This window comes from Gnatocerus cornutus, chromosome 5 (genome assembly GCF_029298725.1).
Source record: "Gnatocerus cornutus isolate USDA-ARS CGAHR chromosome 5, icGnaCorn1.1, whole genome shotgun sequence".
NCBI lineage: Eukaryota > Metazoa > Arthropoda > Insecta > Coleoptera > Tenebrionidae > Gnatocerus > Gnatocerus cornutus.
The window spans coordinates 18,011,354-18,028,619 of NC_142237.1; the positions used below are offsets into that span (position 1 = coordinate 18,011,354).

Here is a 17,266-nt window from a genome sequence, read left to right on the forward strand (position 1 = left end):
TGTCTTTAGCAACAAATTAGAACGCGCGATAAAATTAGAATTTCATTCATTAAGTTCATTATGATAAACAAAGTATTTCCCGATGCACGTGTGTTATTTTCCACTCGAAGCAGGCGTGTCATCTTTGACATTTATCAGTGCTACCACCATGTCAGCAACTGCAAGGCCTTCTGCTAAAAATTATGCACGCGCCCAAATATTTTTTTGCCCTCCGGCGCGTCCTTTTCAGGAAATGCGCGGCTTTCATCTGATGCTTAAATTGGATTTCCTGTGTTTATTTTTACTTCAACGTCAATGAAGAATTGTTTACGAAATTTACTATGAAGTCTTCTCGTGGTTGGATGAGTAATCCCCAACTAGATTTAATTTTGATAGCCTTCCATTAATCCTTCAAGCATAAACAGATCATAAACATCTTTTTCCTTTTGATATAATTTTGTTTAAAAGCTCGAACAAGCGAGGTCGCGTTTGGTACTTAAAAATAAAAAGCTTAACCTACCTCATTTCTGGAACATGCAGTGATAAGTCTCTAAATACATTTTGTATCAATTAAAATTCTTTCGTTGCCAGATTCTATTTTTAAATTGAAATTCCTAATGTCTAGGACGTCGATGATCCTTTTTTCAATAAAAGAAAGGATACGGCATGGCATAGAACTGAATGCATAAATAAGAAGAAAATGGGTTAAGGTAACGCTGGAAAGAACAAATACCGTACAATAGACGATAATAAATTGATTTATTTTCTTCTGGATAAAATTAAATGTCCCGGTGAACATCTCATCTAATTTAAAACTTTATGGAATCATAAAACGACTCCCAACTTTGTGGAAAAATCGACGAACTTGACGCTTTACAAAAATGAATTTGGCAAGTTTTAATTTAATTATAGGACGTGGAAAATTCTAGAAAATACGGCGGAAACGCCTTTTTTCGCGTCAAGGTCTGAATACCAAAACAGTATTCAAGAATGGTTATTGGTTATTCATATCCAATGGAGTTTTTTGATTGCAGTGCACATTATTTTGTGCGGTTTCTACTGAATGAATTTCTAATTTTAAAGTATTTTTTGGCCAACAATGCGACTTTATGTATGAGTCACAGTTTGCGCTTCCTAAATGAAATCATTACGAACGTCTTTGATCTTTGCTTTAAATAAAGCAAAAAATGAGGTTTTGTGGGAGAGACATTTTGTAAGATTTTTATGAATTTTATGGCTCTCAATATTCGTGGAGTATTTTACGACTGTTGGTGTTTTTTGTGATCATTAAAATGGTCTTTAACTGTTTGTGATGCAATAAGTTTGACGGAAATTTTTATTATTACATTTGAGTGCGAAGTTTAATAAGATATTAATTCGTATTTCAAAATTCGCGCCATTACATGTAGATAGTGTAGTTTGGATGACGGTAAAAAAATAACCAACTTTTTCACCAGCCAACTTGACATTTGACTTAAAGCGAATTGTCTTACTTTTATTACTTTTATTAATTTTTCATCAAAAAAACAACTTATTGTTGATGGTAATTTTCTTGGGCCTCAGTCGGAACTCCGCCACTGATACATACATCTTTCGGCAGTATTTATTTCGACGTTTCCTTCGTACACGCTCCATTAGTCTCGCCAAATTTTTTATTACCCTTCCACACGTGCTACAATAATAATTAATTAATTTTAGACTCGTGTCGCATTAAAAAAAACTCGGAATTTAGGGAAACACGATCGGTATGTAAAACATCAACACCGAGTTTTGAATATGAAGACATCAATCCTGAAAGTTCAGTAAATAAATTCCGCGTTTATGCTATTTATGTATGGAGTTATAAATTTAAACTTTTCGATCACTGATTTATTAATATTGCTATAAATTTGGCACATCCTGTTCCTATTCATATCTCCGAAAACAGTTTTTATGCGGTTTCGTCACGAGCTGTCAGTGGCGACTTCCGTCTAAGTAGTCTTTGGAAAATGTTACTTCGGTTGTTTTTTATTTTTATGGAATCTTGGCAGTCCCCGACAATTTGCCAAAATAGAAATACATATTTTGGCAGTTAATGGAGGACCACCACGTGGAAGTCAAATTGCACAACCATTTTTAATAAATTACTCCAAAATTTCTTCCTTGGAAACTGACATAAAACATCTTTCGCCGTTGCTCGGCAACAAAGAAAAGAAGCATCAAGTTTTTTTGACAGTTAACTATCACTTGATATTTTAAGAGTCTTCAAGTTACTCACCTTTGGTCCTTAACTTTGTTGTCCAAAACCAAAGAAGTGGCGCGATCTTGATCTAATTCTTTAAAGTCAGCTTTGGTTCGATTCGCGCGTCTTAAGATCGTCAAAAGTTGTCATTTTCGACAAGTTTACCACAAATGGCAGCTTGTGAGTCTTTGCAATCTGTTGTGCTGTTGGCAGACGTGGTGGATGAAGATTCCGGAGAAATTCAACAACCATCTCAGTTTCAACTAGAACAGACAGAGCCTCTCAATTTGTGTCTCAACGGGTTGATTAACGAATTTGCAACTTTAGAATTCTCTCCTGACGAGAAAAAAAATGATAAGGGCGACGACGATGTCATATTTGTCAAGGAATTCAAAAGCAAAGACAAGACGAAACTCTGTAATGGGCAAAAAGTCCCTCTAGAGGAACCAAGAAGAAATCCAATTAGGAAAGCTCGGGATATTAAGAGATTTGAAGAGTACGCCGATGCTGATTTCTTGGATGATCATTTCAGTGAAGCCTTGGAAGATGAAGGGTGTCTGGTAAGACATATTCGTAGGTGGCGTGGGTCTAAAGTGACAGATCTTGGGTTTTACAAAATTGCACTTACCAGGAGATGTTACCTTTTGGTGGACCGGTGGGGATGTGAAAAAGAGTCTCGGGGGGCTTTTCAGGGGCTATACTGTAATGTGGGTTTTGAAAGTGGCGCAAGAGTTTATGGTCAAAACGTCAGTTTTTCTGAATTTGACGTTAGTTTGCACTGCCTACTTTTTTCTTACGATTTTTTTATCGGCTCCTTTGTTAAAAAAGTGTGTTACTTTCAGGACACTTCTGATACAATCGTCGTAAATAATGAAGATTCCGAAGATTGGAAATTAGAGAATATTCCCAAAAGAAACAGACAAAGAAGAAAAGTAGTCAATAGAAAACTCTCGCGCAAATTGGGACGGAAAAGAAAAATCAACGCAATTAAAGAAGAGACAAAAGTTTCACTTCAAGAATTAGAGTCTTTAGTTCAGACTAATTTACTTTTGTTGAAAGATTACATCAGTGACATTAATACAGTGAAAAAAGTACTAAGAAATGAAGAAAAAGAAAATTGTCACCACTTTGATGATGCTACAAAAAACGCGATTAACATTTTTAAGCAACAAGTAACATTGTTTACTGCTGTGAAAGAAGTTGACGTCCAAGAAGCTAAGAGTACATTGGATTTGATAGTTTCGTGATTTTAGAGATCTTAATTGAGTAGGTGTAATTACCAAAATTTTATATTGTTCTCGTTAGTTTTTATTTTCTTTTTTACACGTTGTAAGGCTTTTTTCGCCTGTGTGCATGTATAAATAAAATTGGATAATTAATTTCAATCAACAATTAAAATTTAAATTGAATTTTTGTCGCTTGCGGTTGCTACTCCGATTCACCCCAACTTTTCTAAACCATTTAATGTTGGTACTGAAATTCCCACCAGCTTTTGACGTTTATTATTATAACCTAACTTTTGTTCAAATTTGTTCTAAGCTAGGTAATTCTTAAAAGTATGGCAGAGGCCGAGCCAGCCTCCGAAATGTCTCAACTAGACCAAATGCTCGAAAAAATCGATTTGGAGTACATGTTGGAGTTCGAAACACAAATTTTCCTCGACATCATCCACAAAGACGGTCTAGTAGTGGCAGCAAAGTAAGCCCCCAACCCCTGCAGCTCCACACTAACATTAAATTTCAGAGGCCTCAATCTCGAGTTAGTCCTTTTAAACATCTTCAAGGTGTACAGCGACGCAGGAAACCTGGTACTAGTTTTAAACACCACAGAGGCTGAAGAAACGTTTTTTATTGATAAAATCAAGGATGGCAACATGCACAGGACCACTTGTAGTGTTGGCACTACCGAAAGGTACCGTTCTATCACTCAAAGAATGAGGTTTTATCATGGTATTTCAGGGAAGACGCTTATTTATCAGGAGGCATTCACTTTATCACAACAAGAATCTTAGTGGTTGATCTACTAAAAAATCGAGTTCCTATTGATAAGATCACGGGGTTTATTGTTCTGCGAGCTCATAAAGTTTTGGAGGGTTGTCAGGAGGCGTTTGCGTTGCGGCTTTTTCGGCAGTCCAATAAAACTGGGTTTATTAAAGCTTTTTCAAACAGCGTGCAGAGTTTCACGGTGGGCTTTGGTCATGTGGAGCGTGTAATGCGCTCGCTGTTTGTCAAAGAATTGTACATTTGGCCCAGGTTTCATTCTATGGTAATCCAAAGTGTGAAAGAGTATGAAGTGAGTCACTTCTAACTTATTTTATTGAGACTCATCTCGAGTTTTAGCCCCAAGTTATTGAAATCCACATTCCAATCTCAGAGAACATGAGTAAAATGCAGACTTACATTTTAGAGTTGATGAACATCACTGTGAAAGAACTGAAAAGAATAAATAAAACCGTGGAATTACAGGTGAGAACTAAAACAGTGATAACGCAGTGCTAATTTTTTCTGACTAGGAAATAACAGTAGAGAACTGTTTAACAAAGAAGTTCCAAAAGACGCTCCAACTGCAACTCGATTCGATTTGGCACCAATTAAGCGACAAGAGCAGACAGCTCGTTGCTGATCTCAAGACGTTGCGCCACCTCATTATGTACTTTTCCTCATTTTTTTCGTTTATAACTTACTCTAAATTTTAGTCTGATGCATCATGCAGACCCTGTTACTTTCTACAATACTTTATCAACCTACCGTACGATGGAATACGCCCAAACTGCCACCTGGGTCTTACTAGAACCTGCAGAATTACTGTTCTCACAAGCAAGTTCTTTGATCTTCACCGGCGATAAAGGTAACAGGGAATCCCTACTTCTTGTCATAATAACGTTTTTTAGAACTAAATCCCGAATTTTGCCCCAAGTGGAAGTTTCTGTTGGACATTCTAAAATCCGAAATACCTCAAGAAATAAAGAAGCTGAAAACTGAGGAAAACAAGATCGTGATATTGTGTTCAGACAATAGAACGTGCTACCAACTCAACCAAGTATTATTTATTCTTGTTTGTTTTGTTCTGATTTTCGTATTGTAGCTTCTGATGCACGGCCCCCGCAAATACCTATTTTTAAACGCTTTGGATAAGAAAATTTCTTTCAAGAAGATTAGTGATGATTTCCAGGACTGCGCGAAATTCACCGAGGCTGTCCCACCCAAGAAAGCGAAGCTAAGCTCTAGCGACACCCAAGACGAAGCAATGGAAGAAATGAAATGTAGCTACGTTTTTACAATGTCTCAGATGCCCACAGAGTCAAAGAGCGACGATGCGTGCGTGTTTGAGCCATTTGACGAAGTAACCACCTCTTTTGTCTCTTCCGTTACAATAACTGTGACTTCTAGATGGAAAATATGAACCTAACGCAAATCTGCCAATCTCTGGCAGCCCCCACGATCCTCATTCAAACTTTTAAAGGTACCAAAGGCGCCATCAACCTCCAGAGAAATCTGGAAGAGATCCAACCGACGTTTATGGTCATGTACCACAGTAACATTACTGCGATTAGAGAGATCGAGATGTACGAGGCGCATCGGAAACGGGGGACTCCGCTGAAAGTTTTTTTTCTTATTCATGGCGAGACAGTGGAGGAACAGAGTTATTTGACGTCAATGCGACGTGAGAAGGAAGCCTTCGAATTTTTGATTCGGACGAAATCGGTAAGTGGGGTGGCACGTTGGTCCAACTTTATTTTTAATTGTTCCAGACAATGGTGGTACCGGAAGATCAAGACGGAAAAACAGATATTTGTCTCACGCTCCAACGGAGTCTTTCAACGCCGACGAAGAGTACGAGACAAGGGGGGCACGCACAGGTCGAGGGGCGCAGATATGTTATCGTCGACATGAGAGAGTTTAGGAGTGACTTACCGGCGCTTATCCATAAAAGAGGTATTGATATAGAACCTGTTACCATAACGGTAGGCGATTATATTCTGACCCCTGAGATCTGCGTTGAGAGAAAGAGTCTCTCAGATTTAGTTGGATCTTTGAATAGTGGAAGATTGTACCAGCAGTGCACGCAGATGTTTCGGTATTACCCAAAACCCATGCTCTTGATTGAGTTTGATCAGAACAAAGCGTTTTCGTGGCAAGTAATTAACACACACTAGGTCTTGGAAGGTTGTTTTGAGTTTTTTTTTTTAGAATCAGTACATGGTTTCAAGCGACAGCACCAATTTTGATATCCAGAAGAAACTCCTTCTTCTAACTCTTCATTTCCCCAAACTGAAGATAATTTGGAGCCCGAGTCCCTACGCCTCCGCCCAGCTCTTTGAAGAATTAAAAGTTCTGGTAACTCTTCAAAAGTTCTGTTTTTAACTCTCGCTTTTAGGATGGTAAAGAAGAACCTAATGTTGAGTACGCCTCTGCTATTGGCGATAATCAAGATCTGGATATTTTGGAAGCGAAGTACAACAGTACTATTTATGACTTTGTTCAGAAACTTCCAGGAATCAATTCTAAGAATATAGACGCATTCTTGCGCAGTGTTAAGAGTATGGACAATGCTATTAAGAAAACGGAAGAGGAACTCAAAGAGATTTTAGGAAATGCTGTTGATGCTCGGGCTCTTTATGGAGCTCTTCATAACAATCATAATCCGCAGGAGTTGGAAACGAAGCAGAAAGGGCAGTGGGCGAGGAAGCGGTTTGCGAAGAAGAAATAGAGAAAATCTCAAGTTGTACATTTGTAATTTTTTTTCACTAATAAAGACTGTTTTGCTACAACTTTGGAATATTTATTAATTACAATTTTAACATTGATTACATGGCTACATAAAATCTTCATTAAAGTATAGAAATTTTGTTGTTAGGGCACTTCTATTTAGCCAACTCTACTCTTCACGCTTCAATCAAAACACGTAGACATAAAATTTGATCTAAAAATAAATCGTCTCTATAATTACCTATTTTAAACTATTCTTCATTTAACAGTGCTATTCTTTTTATGAACTCTCGCTATAACCAGGCCATCTGAATTAATACCACAATATATAAAAAATAGACAGCATATAAAAATAAAAATATACAGGCAAAATATAGCCATGATGGCCAATTGATGCCGTCATTCAGACGAAGGATCGCTTGTAGACACCGAAACGGTCGGTTCCTTCTCGTAGCTTTTCCTCGCTTTCGACTTCTCCCTCTTCGTTTCTTCTTTCTTATCAACAGGAGAGAGATCACTCTCACTCTCTTCCGACAACGTTTCTTCTAATCTCCTCTTTCCTTTAGCTTCATCAGATCTCTTTAACTTTTTGTGCCGCTCCTTTGAACTATCTCTACTTTTCTTGTGCTTGTTTTTGTGGATTTTTGCGCTGGTGTGCGAACTCCCGGTGGAGTACCCCGTGTCTTTGCGACAATTCTTTTTCTTTCTCTTCTTATGATGATCAGAGCTATCATCACTTGAATCCTCGGACTCATCTTTGGGGCGAGCTTTAGGGCGGCTTTTCGCTTTGTACGCTTTGTCTCTTCGTCTACCGCTGTACATGTCTGGTTTGGAAATTATAGAAATGTTGGTCAACTCGAAATCGTCTTTACTCCTCTTTTTCCGGTGTTCACTGTAAACTACATAGAGGCGGTAGAGTTGAAGAAGAATGACCAATGTGTTCTTGCAGGTGAAGAAGACGTTCATGTACGAAATAATCTTGAAATGCAATATCAGTAAGAGGCGGAAAACTAGAAATGGGGCGTCCTGTAGGGTAATGTTGAGGGCAATACCCCAAACGTCAATCGTACAACAGCTCGTGGACCTAAAAATATTACTAACAATAACAAGTTTTGTACCTTTCTGATTTTACTCGTTTGGAACAGTTCTGGTGGACGTAAGACGCGATTTTCTCGACTTTGTCGCTGTTAAGACGACGGTGAATTGCATGAGACTCCAAGACCTAGAATTCAGTGTCTTTTATGAGGGTTTCAGTGGCGCTCTTACCAAATAGCTAAAGTTAATAAGACCAGTAGCGGCTCGGCGGCGATTTTATCGTCTTTGAACGAGTCGAAAAACTCAATAATGTCTGCGGCTGTGCCTAAAAATTACACTTTAAATGTTAAAATGTGTTTGTAAAAATTTGAAGTTGTGACCTATGTAAACCAAAAGGAGTTGACTCAGTTGGTCTCTTGTTAAGTCGCCTTTAGGCAACATCCATCGGCCTATTATAAGAATTAACATTAGAAATTGTTCGATTAGGGTGATCCATGTTTCGGTGCTCAGAGGAATATATGGAAGTTTTATTTGAACCTGCAATGCCACTAAGTAATTTAACAGAAAACTCCTGGAAAAGTGATCAAAAATAAAACCCACAAAAACGTTTTATCATTTGAAAATATTAGACCGGCGCATCCACCATTTTCTAAAAGTTTTTTTTGGAACACTTCATTTAAAAAAAGAATTTGCGGTTTTACTTTTGAGGATTATTTCCAAAATGTGTTCACCCCAATTAAGTTATTTAGTTCTTTAAGATTTGCCGACGATGTTATGTTAAAAGTCTCTTCTTTTGCTCTCAATCGGCGATCAACTTTATCTAACTCCAGAAGCCAGATAGCCGGAACGATGCTCGCCAAATAAAGAAAAACCGAAGGGCAAAACCTGAAAGTTAAATTTTTTATGTTGTAATAAGGCAATTTATGAGAATTTTCGCAGATCCTGCGAAACTCTCGATTAGTCACCAAATGAGGTCACCCTCACCGGACAAAGATTATTATCACAACAAAAGATACATTTGCAAATTGCGCGGAAATGAAAAGTCAAACCATCATTTCTCCACTTTAGCTTTTACCTGCGTCATAACACCTCATTATTTCCCTCGTCCCTCGTCAGACGGATTGGCACAGGAATGCTTGTTTTGTTGATTCAACAAAACCATTCTGTTTTATTACTTTATTTCCTGAGCAATTATGGAGTTTTGTTACAAAAAAACTTACTTTTTAAATTCAATTATCTAACTAAATAAACGTACCATTTCCACTCTTGATTCTCCTTGATCGTAAGGGTGAAAATCCCCTCGAAAAACAACAACAAAATCGGCGAACTTAAATACCAATAAAACGAGTTTTTCTTGAAAATAGTAACTTGCCAAATCGCCACAAAACCATGAGTTGCAAAAACCAGTCGCGTAAAAATAGCCTTGATTGTCGCAATAAATTTAGCCATTTTTTAAATTTAGACCCCACACAAAAACAAACCCTCCACATTTCAAACTTCCACCCCACATTCTGCAGTTGCCAAAACCACCCCTAATTTGAAGGTGGCGCACTTTCGCGCCGAGATTCCGTAGCAAACTTGTGAACACTCGCTTGCCATTGGAGGAAATCAAACCAGAAATTTAAAAAAATTGGCGCTTGCAACTATTAACTAAACAAGAAGTTAGAAATTACGCGAGGTGAGTTCATGAAACTGGCAGATTGATAAAACACACCCTTAAGTAATTTAGATTATTTATTAGAAAAACAGGACGAAGGTCACAACTTTACTGGAAGTGGGATCATCTTGACCTCTTAAGTTTGACGTTTCATGGACATAACCTCGAAAAGTGACGTTTCGTTAAGTAAATTGTAAATAATGTACGAATTTAGTTGTGGATTATCTGTAAATAGTTATCATGTGATTTATTACAAACATACTTAACTCAGTGAAGTACTATTTTAAGTAAGTATCAATTGCAATTATCATATCAATGAATTACTCAGCACTGATTATTTTAGCGATGGATACAAACGCTGTGGGATGGATTGGCTTGATTGTCTTCTTGTTTCTAACTTCTTTTGGACTATTTTCGTTCCTCACAGTGGTCCTGGGGCTTCTCACTTTCGTTTTGGGGTACTATACTTGTTTATTACAATATGTATACTATGTAAAGAGTTTCAGGTTGTTTACATTGTTGTATTTGAAACAGGGAGACATTGACAAGTTTTATAACCAATGTGCAGGTAACCCACTTACTGTGGATTTACTTCCAGAAGGTGGTCTGAGCCAAGTAAGTTTCCAACTCCTACTGCAAGCTACTACTGTGATTTCCAGGTGGTTAAACAGCTCGTGAGCCCGCAAAAAGTACAAAAAACCGACAGTAGAGTGACAGGAAGTGAGCTTATAGACACCTCTTTGCAAGAAATCCTAGGCTATATAATTAGAGATTATATTTCTCCATGGTATGGTCTCATTTCTAGAGACTCTGAATTTACAAATGTCACAGTCAGAAAAACTGCACAAACTTTTGCAATAAACATATCTAATAGGGTGAAAGAAATCGACTGGATCCCCTACCTTACTACGAGATTAGTAGATGATGCGGCGTCACATTTACGTCTCTTTAAACAAGCCAGAGCGCGAATGAAATTCCTGGATAAGTCTGCAAGGACGCAGAAGCAGTCGCCGTTGAAAGAGCAGAAAGGATCCCCTAGGAAAACACACAAAAGAAATAAGAGTGAAACTGATGTCACTTGGTACCATGGCAAGGGGGATATCAAGAAAGGTCGGTATTTCAACACTGGTTGTTCTTTTGGTAATTTTTTTGTAGAACCTGAAGTCAATGTGGGGAACTCAAAGTTTTATTTGACTGATCCTAAAAAAAGTATTACTTTGGAAGATCACTTCTTTGATTTGGAATGCCAAATGGAAAATAACTTAGTTTGTAGGGATACTGTTAGCATGGATGTGGCCAAAGAAAGAGGTTGGTTGTGAGTTTCCCACGCAAGCGCTTATTCTCTTTTCTAGAATTCCTCTGCGAAATTCTCGAAATTTTACTATACATACTGCTGCCAGACGAAGATTTCCAGTGTAAACCGTTGCGCTACGTTCTGAGGGAGCTTTTTGCAAACTGCGTCATTCAACCACTTTTTACCATGTTGTCTGATCCAGATTACATCAATCAGGCGATCATTTGGCTGGTACGTCACCCCCTTTACCTTCTGTCTTTAACTCACCCTTTGCAGTGCTTACGTGACGGCTCTTTACCTAGTGAAATTTTTCTAACCACTTTGAGATTAACAGATAACTGTGATGAACTTAAAGGAACCAAAGAACTAGTGATGAAGGAAATCCAACAACTGGTAATTTCCACCTTTGTCGTGGTTTTGTTTAACGCTTTTCCGGCAGAGATCGCGGGATTCTGGGGGCGAAAGTGACCTTGCTATTAAACAACAGCTGAGCAGTTTGTTTTACGTGTTGAAGCTGATTGATAACAGATTAACGAAAATCGAGGACATGGAAAACTTGGGTAAGAAGACTTGCGACCCGGCGCATCCACCATTTTGATTCTTGCAGATGTTCAAAACTCGCTCGATTACATCCAGCTGGAGAACATAAGAAAAATCGACCTGAAGCTTAACCAAGTTCTTAAAAACAACGTCGCTCTCTCTTATTTCATCGATTATGTGTCAAGTCAAAGAAAACAGCTCGATCTCTTCTTCTATCTGAACATTGAAGGTTGGAAAGTCTCCGTGGAACAACAGTTGTCGGATCTTCATATAAACAAACTGAAAGGCACAAATGAAAACCCGGCCCCTATTTACGAAGCAATACGCTCGACTGCCCAAAGCATCTACAACCAATACTTGGGTGAAAAGTCGGATCAACGCGTTTACGTGAAACCTGCACTCTCCCAAAGCCTCCACTTTAAAATCCGCAACTTGAATGAAGTTCCGAGCGAGCTGTGGTTTGATGAAGTCCAACAAGCGATTTACGATAAAATGGAGAACGACGAAGAGTACTTCCCCGCGTTTAAAAAGAGTAAAGCCTACGTGAAGTTGTTGCAAGAGTTGGATTTAGTGCAGCAAAGCGTTCCAGAGGAAGATGCCATTAGTTTGAATAGTAACGAATCTCTCGAGATGAACACGGAGAAGGTTTTAGAAACACCTCAATTTCTCAGTGCGGAAACAGGGAAGAATGTCAAACATGCGCGGTCGTTCAGCGACGTGACGATGTTTGTGGGGAAGGAAGAACCAAAGATACAAGATTTAAAGGACGAAGCGGAGGAGATTTTAGACCCGAAGACCGTGGAGAAGACGCTGAAAACTGGTGACTTTGTCTTGAATGTTATAATTATCGAAACTGGGATTGTCTGTGAGAAAGGGAAGATGTTTGGAATTTACGCCATCAGAGTGAGTCGACAGTACGAAACTGGTTTTCTTGAAGAGTGGCACATTTACAGGCGATACAGTGACTTCTACGACTTGTACACGAAAGTGAAAGATAAAGTGAGTATTCATTGTGGCTTAAATCCGTACTAACGAGTCTCAGTTTCCCGATCTTGCGAAACTATCATTCCCTGGGAAGAAAACATTCCATAATATGGAGCGAGCGGTGTTGGAGCGTCGCATGAAGATGCTAGGCTCCTACATGAACGAGCTGTGCCATCCTAATATAGTCCGAACTCACCACGGTCTGCAAGACTTATTAATGACGTTTTTGGAGCAAGGCGACTACGACAAAGCAACTGGAGGTCCCATCTCCAGCACGGTAAGTCTTCCTTTTTAACATCCTTCATCTAATTTCAACTTTAAGATCAACACTCTGGTGAATCCTCTAAAATCCGGCATGAAATCCATAAAAAACATGCCAGAACAGCTCTTCAACACCGTGGATGAGGTCATGGGTGGCATTACCAAGGTTTTTCACGCGAAACCTGGACGGTTACCGGAAGCCAGTAAAGTCGGGGCTTCAATTGAAGAGACTGATGATAACATTCCATTACGAATTATGCTGCTTCTTATGGACGAAGTCTTCGATTTGAAATCTCGGAATCAGTGGCTGAGACGAAGAATTGTCACTTTGTTGCGACAGATTGTGAGGACCATGTTTGGTGATATTGTTAATCGCAGAATTTTGGACTACGTTTCGTTTATTACGAGTCCGAAAAATGTAGCGCACTATTTATACGTTTTTAAGTAAGAAGTTGATTTTTTGTGGTATTGTTTTAACTTCGTCCATTTTTAGACAATCTTTTTGGCCAAATGGAATGAAATATGAGAAGAAAGCGGAACGTGATGAAGACACGCGGAATCGGACACGTGTGGCTGCGAAAGTCGCGCTGCTGTCTTGTTTATCAGGTACTTATGAAATCACAAACAGTTGAGACAGTTAATGATTTTTTTTTGCAGATGAGCTTAAACACATTATAGGATCGGAAACTACAAGGAGAGGCTTACTGACGATTTTTGAACTGTTTCAAAGACCAATTTTAAATCGTAGATTACTCTATGTATTATTGGAGGGCGTTCTGTGCACCTTATTTCCGGAAAAGGACATGTTCCAGCTCTTTCAAAAACTCCACCACAAGTCAAAGAGGATTCAGGATAAATGTAATACTCCCAAGAGTAGGTGATAATATTTATTTTTATATTCTCTGTAGGTGCCATTACAAACTCTATTTTATTTTAAATATTGTTTATGTTGCAGTTATTTATTCAGAGATTTTGTTTATTTTTATAACTAATTTCTATTCTTAAACTGTGCTTAATTTGTTAATTATTTGTTAGAATAAAAATTTAAACATTTGGTAATAAATTATTATCATGAAACGAGCATTTTTTTATTCATTTAATTCCCACAGACGGTCTGTTATAAAGTTTCCACTTTATTTGATCTGCTAATAAAAAAGTTAGTAGAGATAAAAAAGGCGCAAATGTAAAAACTGTTTTTTGCGTAGAATCTTCTCAATAAATTTCAACTTCGTTCAAAGATGAAGAATTTTTTCAAATTTTTCTTGTGGAGGCGCCACAGTCGAACGTGAACGAGCCACAAATGTACGGAGCATGCGCACTAGTTGGAGTTTAATTGTGAACCTGCTATAACCTGCAAATTCCTCTTTTATCGACCGACATGGCGGACAACGTCGAAGCTTTGGGCTCCGCGTTAATTTACGACTTTTTATTAACTAAAGACAAAAACTTGGCAAATGTTTTCCAGAAAAAAAACAAAACTGTAAGTACTTTCAATTTTTAGTTTAGTTTTTTCCGTACAATTCTTACTTCTACTTTAAACAAAACGTGGACCTTGCGGGAGGTCCGAGCACGTGTTCTAAAATACGAACACGAGGATCTTTTTTTCTTTTTCCAAGTCCTGTTTGTTAGTTTTAGCTGTCTCTTTACGTTTCTGTGGTTATTAAAATTCGTATTTTAAAGAATTTCTGTTGTTTTTTTAGTTGGGGCTGCTCAAAGGCTCCGCCAGTTTGTCTGACATTATCGGCCACTATTTGAAGACTGGAATTAAGGGAAAGAAGTTGTCGTTGAATGTGGCGGACAGCGATGATAGTAGTAGCGAGGAAGAGGCTCCAAAGGCTAAAGCTGTCAATGGTGTTATAAAACAGAAACCTGTACAAAAGAAGGCAGAGTCCAGTAGTGAAGAGAGTTCTTCAGAAGAAGAAACGAAGACACCAGCTACTAAATCGCCTGCCCAAAAACAACCAGCTAAACCACCACAAAAACAAACTAAAGAGAGTAGTTCTGATGACTCATCAGAAGATGAAGCACCTAAAAAAACACCAGTCAAGTCTATCTTAAAAACTCCTGTAAAACCTGCGGCGAAAGACAGTTCAGAGGATAGTTCAGATGACTCAGATGATGAACCCCCAAAAACGCAACAAAAAATCGCAGCGAAAGTCACTCCTAATGTGAAGAACCCTCCTAAACCAGCACAGAAGAAACAAGAAAGTAGCTCTGAAGATAGTTCAGAAGATGAAGCTCCCAAAGTTCCAACTAAAGCCACTCCTAAAGCTCAAACAAAAACACCTGTTAAGAAACCCGCAGAGAGCAGTTCTGATGACTCTTCAGATGAAGAAGAGAAAAAACCGGCCGCTAAACCAACTCCCGCGAAAACTCCAGTCCAGAAGAAGAAGGAAAGCAGTTCAGAAGATTCCTCCGAAGATGAGGCGGTGAAGCCGACTCCTAAACCTGCAGCAAAAGCAGCACCCGCGAAGAAGAAGCAGGAAAGTAGTTCTGAAGAGTCCTCAGATGAAGAACCTCCTCAGAAAAAACAAGCTGTAGCTCCTCCTAAGGCTGCTCCAGCTAAGAAACAAGAGAGTAGTTCTGAGGAGTCTTCTGATGAAGATGAAGCTCCACAGAAGAAACCAGCACCGACTAAACCACCACAGAAAGCTGTTGCAAAGAAGAAAGAGAGTAGTTCTGAAGAAGATAGTTCAGAGGATGAGGCTCCTAAGACTCCTAAAACTACTACTCCTGTTGCGAAAAAGAAGGAAAGTAGTTCGGAAGAAGATTCAAGTGATGAAGAAGAGACGGCGCCTAAATCGAAGAATACAACTCCAAAGGCTGCTTCTACTCCAGCGCCTAAGAAATTCGCCGCGAATAAAGAATCTTCTTCAGATGAAGAATCAGACGAAAAACCCACAGAAGTGGCGAATAATCAAAACAAAGGAATTAAAAGGAAAGCAGGGGAGGACGGAAATGAAGGATTCGTTTCAAAGAAGCCCAATTATAGTAATTTTGTTAAGGCTGGACAGAATAATGACCAGAATAACAGCTTCAATGGAAATAATAGGGTGAGACTTTTTATTTTCTAGATTCCCTACTTTTTTTCACCCAATTAGTCAATCATACATCCCATAAAAAGCATAGTTCACAACATTTTGTACTATTTCATTTTATTTCGTCATTTTAGCGCCCTGCTCCCTTCCGTCGTGTGAAAGACGATCAAATAGCAGTAGACCCGCGCCTGACTGACAATTCATTTGAAGCAAAGGTAACGTGCGATTCCATTGTAGGCAACTGGTACGCGACTTATCTCTCATTAAAGTCCTTAAAAACTACAAATTTCGCACGTTGCCTCTAGATAACTCGCGTACAAGTTGTTCTAATTTTTTTTCTATTACCATTTAGGGTGAAGACAACTGGAACAAGAAACGTGATTTTGATGGAAACCGCGGCAGGGGCGGTTTCAGGGGAGGCCGCGGTGGCGGCGGCTTCAGAGGTGGTCGAGGCGGAGGCGGTTTCAATAGAGACCGTGAAGGGGGTGGATTTAATAAAGACCGCGAAGGGGGTGGTTTCAGAGGAGGTCGCGACGGTGGTGGTTTCAGAGGTCGCGGTGGGGGCGGTTTCAGGGGTAATGATAGAGGGGGCTTCAGAAAATCGTTTGACGGAAACGATAGAGGGGGTTTCAGAAAATCATTTGGTGATAATAGAGGGGGAAGGGGCGGTTTTCGAAAATCGTTCGAAGATAAAGGGGGGTTCCAACAGAGGGGGAGTTTTGGGGACCAGAAGCCAGAAAACAAGAAAATTACTTTTGATGACTAGATGTATTTAAATTGTAAGTATGAGTGGTTGAAAAACAATCGACAAAGGGGTTGTTGTCCTCTGTCAATTGTTTTAGCTCTTCAATCCACCAGTCAAAGGCACGTGCTGTGATTGGTCGCTAACGAGAGCGATATTATTAAAATTGTAACCTGTGAGGTACTTCTGCTTAAAGATGGACTTGTATTACAATTTTGACACTCATTTAAAAAAAAGCAGTTCAATTTTAACGCAAATTCGGTGTTAAGTGTACTATGTTTATTACAGTTTAATTCAAGAGGATCCTGGGGAGAAAAAGCAAATTTGGACCTAAAACACACCCGGGGCAAATCCTTTCGACACGAAAAGACAAAGAAAAAACGTGGTTCGTATCGTGGAGGATTCATAGACACATCGGTTAACTCGATTAAATTTGAATAAACTAAATCTGAAACGAATTTTGATAAGTATAACAGTTGATATTTCATTTATCAATAATTTCATGCTAATATTAAGTTGATGAAACTGTGATGTCAATAAGAGGAGTTATATTTGGGATGACCTGTATATGTCTGGTATTGTAAGTTGTGTTTTGTTACTCCTTTGGCGTTCCTTATTGAATAGTCTGTATTTGTTTATAAACAATATAATATTAGGAAATTGTTATCAAAGCCATACATTTGATATCTTTTGAAAGTATTTTTTTATTCACTGATCCAAAACTGTTTCATTTTCCATAGTCCAAAGTTGGTCGGCAGTTGCGTATTTTGTACATAAATCTGAATAAAATATTTTATCTGGACGAC

The 17,266-nt window shown here is 38.7% G+C and overlaps 5 protein-coding genes across 8 annotated transcripts; 4 read left to right on the top strand and 1 right to left on the bottom strand.

Annotated features, from left to right (window-relative positions):
• The first annotated feature begins 2,262 nt into the window (after positions 1-2,262).
• LOC148175317 (uncharacterized) lies at positions 2,263-3,565 on the top strand. The gene is made up of 4 exons (XM_088036978.1): positions 2,263-2,760; positions 3,043-3,421; positions 3,454-3,466; positions 3,535-3,565. Exons 1-4 carry the CDS (start codon positions 2,371-2,373, stop codon positions 3,563-3,565), a joined length of 813 nt encoding a protein of 270 aa, XP_087893104.1. The 5' UTR covers positions 2,263-2,370.
• Positions 3,566-3,672: 107 nt separating this feature from the next.
• mei-9 (DNA repair endonuclease XPF mei-9) lies at positions 3,673-6,971 on the top strand. Of its 2 annotated transcripts, XM_088035199.1 has the most exons (12): positions 3,673-3,898; positions 3,944-4,111; positions 4,159-4,492; positions 4,540-4,665; positions 4,713-4,849; positions 4,896-5,047; positions 5,091-5,239; positions 5,285-5,542; positions 5,590-5,904; positions 5,952-6,338; positions 6,391-6,531; positions 6,578-6,971. In XM_088035199.1, the coding sequence occupies exons 1-12, from the start codon at positions 3,759-3,761 to the stop codon at positions 6,908-6,910; spliced, it is 2,640 nt and encodes an 879-aa protein (XP_087891325.1). In that variant the 5' UTR covers positions 3,673-3,758; the 3' UTR covers positions 6,911-6,971. The 2 variants fall into 2 exon arrangements, with proteins under 2 accessions (XP_087891325.1, XP_087891326.1); XM_088035200.1 differs by lacking the exon at positions 6,578-6,971 and having other exon boundaries at positions 5,952-6,334; positions 6,391-6,470.
• A 37-nt stretch (positions 6,972-7,008) lies between these two features.
• On the bottom strand, positions 7,009-9,688 carry LOC148175319 (transmembrane protein 26). The gene is made up of 6 exons (XM_088035201.1): positions 9,200-9,688; positions 8,676-8,829; positions 8,325-8,481; positions 8,176-8,269; positions 8,042-8,131; positions 7,009-7,993 (listed from the first exon to the last, which is right to left on the bottom strand). The coding sequence occupies exons 1-6, from the start codon at positions 9,391-9,393 to the stop codon at positions 7,309-7,311; spliced, it is 1,374 nt and encodes a 457-aa protein (XP_087891327.1). The 5' UTR covers positions 9,394-9,688; the 3' UTR covers positions 7,009-7,308.
• A 39-nt stretch (positions 9,689-9,727) lies between these two features.
• On the top strand, positions 9,728-13,757 carry LOC148175320 (sorting nexin-13-like). Of its 2 annotated transcripts, XM_088035198.1 has the most exons (13): positions 9,729-9,888; positions 9,945-10,059; positions 10,108-10,216; positions 10,261-10,711; positions 10,757-10,909; positions 10,954-11,126; positions 11,172-11,288; positions 11,335-11,455; positions 11,503-12,434; positions 12,478-12,696; positions 12,742-13,124; positions 13,174-13,286; positions 13,338-13,757. In XM_088035198.1, the coding sequence occupies exons 2-13, from the start codon at positions 9,947-9,949 to the stop codon at positions 13,559-13,561; spliced, it is 3,108 nt and encodes a 1,035-aa protein (XP_087891324.1). In that variant the 5' UTR covers positions 9,729-9,888; positions 9,945-9,946; the 3' UTR covers positions 13,562-13,757. The 2 variants fall into 2 exon arrangements, with proteins under 2 accessions (XP_087891323.1, XP_087891324.1); XM_088035197.1 differs by having other exon boundaries at positions 9,728-9,888; positions 10,261-10,909.
• A 257-nt stretch (positions 13,758-14,014) lies between these two features.
• On the top strand, positions 14,015-17,262 carry Nopp140 (nucleolar and coiled-body phosphoprotein 1). Of its 2 annotated transcripts, none has more exons than XM_088036074.1 (4): positions 14,015-14,160; positions 14,381-15,733; positions 15,853-15,933; positions 16,749-17,262. In XM_088036074.1, the coding sequence occupies exons 1-4, from the start codon at positions 14,059-14,061 to the stop codon at positions 16,899-16,901; spliced, it is 1,689 nt and encodes a 562-aa protein (XP_087892200.1). In that variant the 5' UTR covers positions 14,015-14,058; the 3' UTR covers positions 16,902-17,262. The 2 variants fall into 2 exon arrangements, with proteins under 2 accessions (XP_087892200.1, XP_087892199.1); XM_088036073.1 differs by lacking the exon at positions 15,853-15,933 and adding an exon at positions 16,071-16,497 and having other exon boundaries at positions 16,749-16,838.
• The last annotated feature ends 4 nt before the right edge of the window (positions 17,263-17,266 follow it).

Bases quoted from the DNA above. Each gene is read 5' to 3' on its own strand.
- LOC148175317 (XM_088036978.1), top strand. From the start codon at position 2,371: ATGGCAGCTTGTGAGTCTTTGCAATCTGTTGTGCTGTTGGCAGACGTG. The intron at 2,761-3,042 runs GTAAGACATATT...TGTTACTTTCAG, and splicing joins TGGAAGATGAAGGGTGTCTG to GACACTTCTGATACAATCGT.
- Nopp140 (XM_088036073.1), top strand. From the start codon at position 14,059: ATGGCGGACAACGTCGAAGCTTTGGGCTCCGCGTTAATTTACGACTTT. The intron at 14,161-14,380 runs GTAAGTACTTTC...TTGTTTTTTTAG, and splicing joins TCCAGAAAAAAAACAAAACT to TTGGGGCTGCTCAAAGGCTC. The intron at 15,734-16,070 runs GTGAGACTTTTT...ATTACCATTTAG, and splicing joins GCTTCAATGGAAATAATAGG to GGTGAAGACAACTGGAACAA.
- LOC148175319 (XM_088035201.1), bottom strand. From the start codon at position 9,393: ATGGCTAAATTTATTGCGACAATCAAGGCTATTTTTACGCGACTGGTT. The intron at 8,830-9,199 runs GTACGTTTATTT...TTTAACTTTCAG, and splicing joins GAGAATCAAGAGTGGAAATG to GTTTTGCCCTTCGGTTTTTC. The intron at 8,270-8,324 runs GTCACAACTTCA...TGTAATTTTTAG, and splicing joins ACTCCTTTTGGTTTACATAG to GCACAGCCGCAGACATTATT.
- LOC148175320 (XM_088035197.1), top strand. From the start codon at position 9,947: ATGGATACAAACGCTGTGGGATGGATTGGCTTGATTGTCTTCTTGTTT. The intron at 10,910-10,953 runs GTTGGTTGTGAG...TCTCTTTTCTAG, and splicing joins GGATGTGGCCAAAGAAAGAG to AATTCCTCTGCGAAATTCTC. The intron at 11,456-11,502 runs GTAAGAAGACTT...TGATTCTTGCAG, and splicing joins CGAGGACATGGAAAACTTGG to ATGTTCAAAACTCGCTCGAT.
- mei-9 (XM_088035199.1), top strand. From the start codon at position 3,759: ATGGCAGAGGCCGAGCCAGCCTCCGAAATGTCTCAACTAGACCAAATG. The intron at 5,240-5,284 runs GTATTATTTATT...TTCGTATTGTAG, and splicing joins CGTGCTACCAACTCAACCAA to CTTCTGATGCACGGCCCCCG. The intron at 6,532-6,577 runs GTTCTGGTAACT...TCTCGCTTTTAG, and splicing joins AGCTCTTTGAAGAATTAAAA to GATGGTAAAGAAGAACCTAA.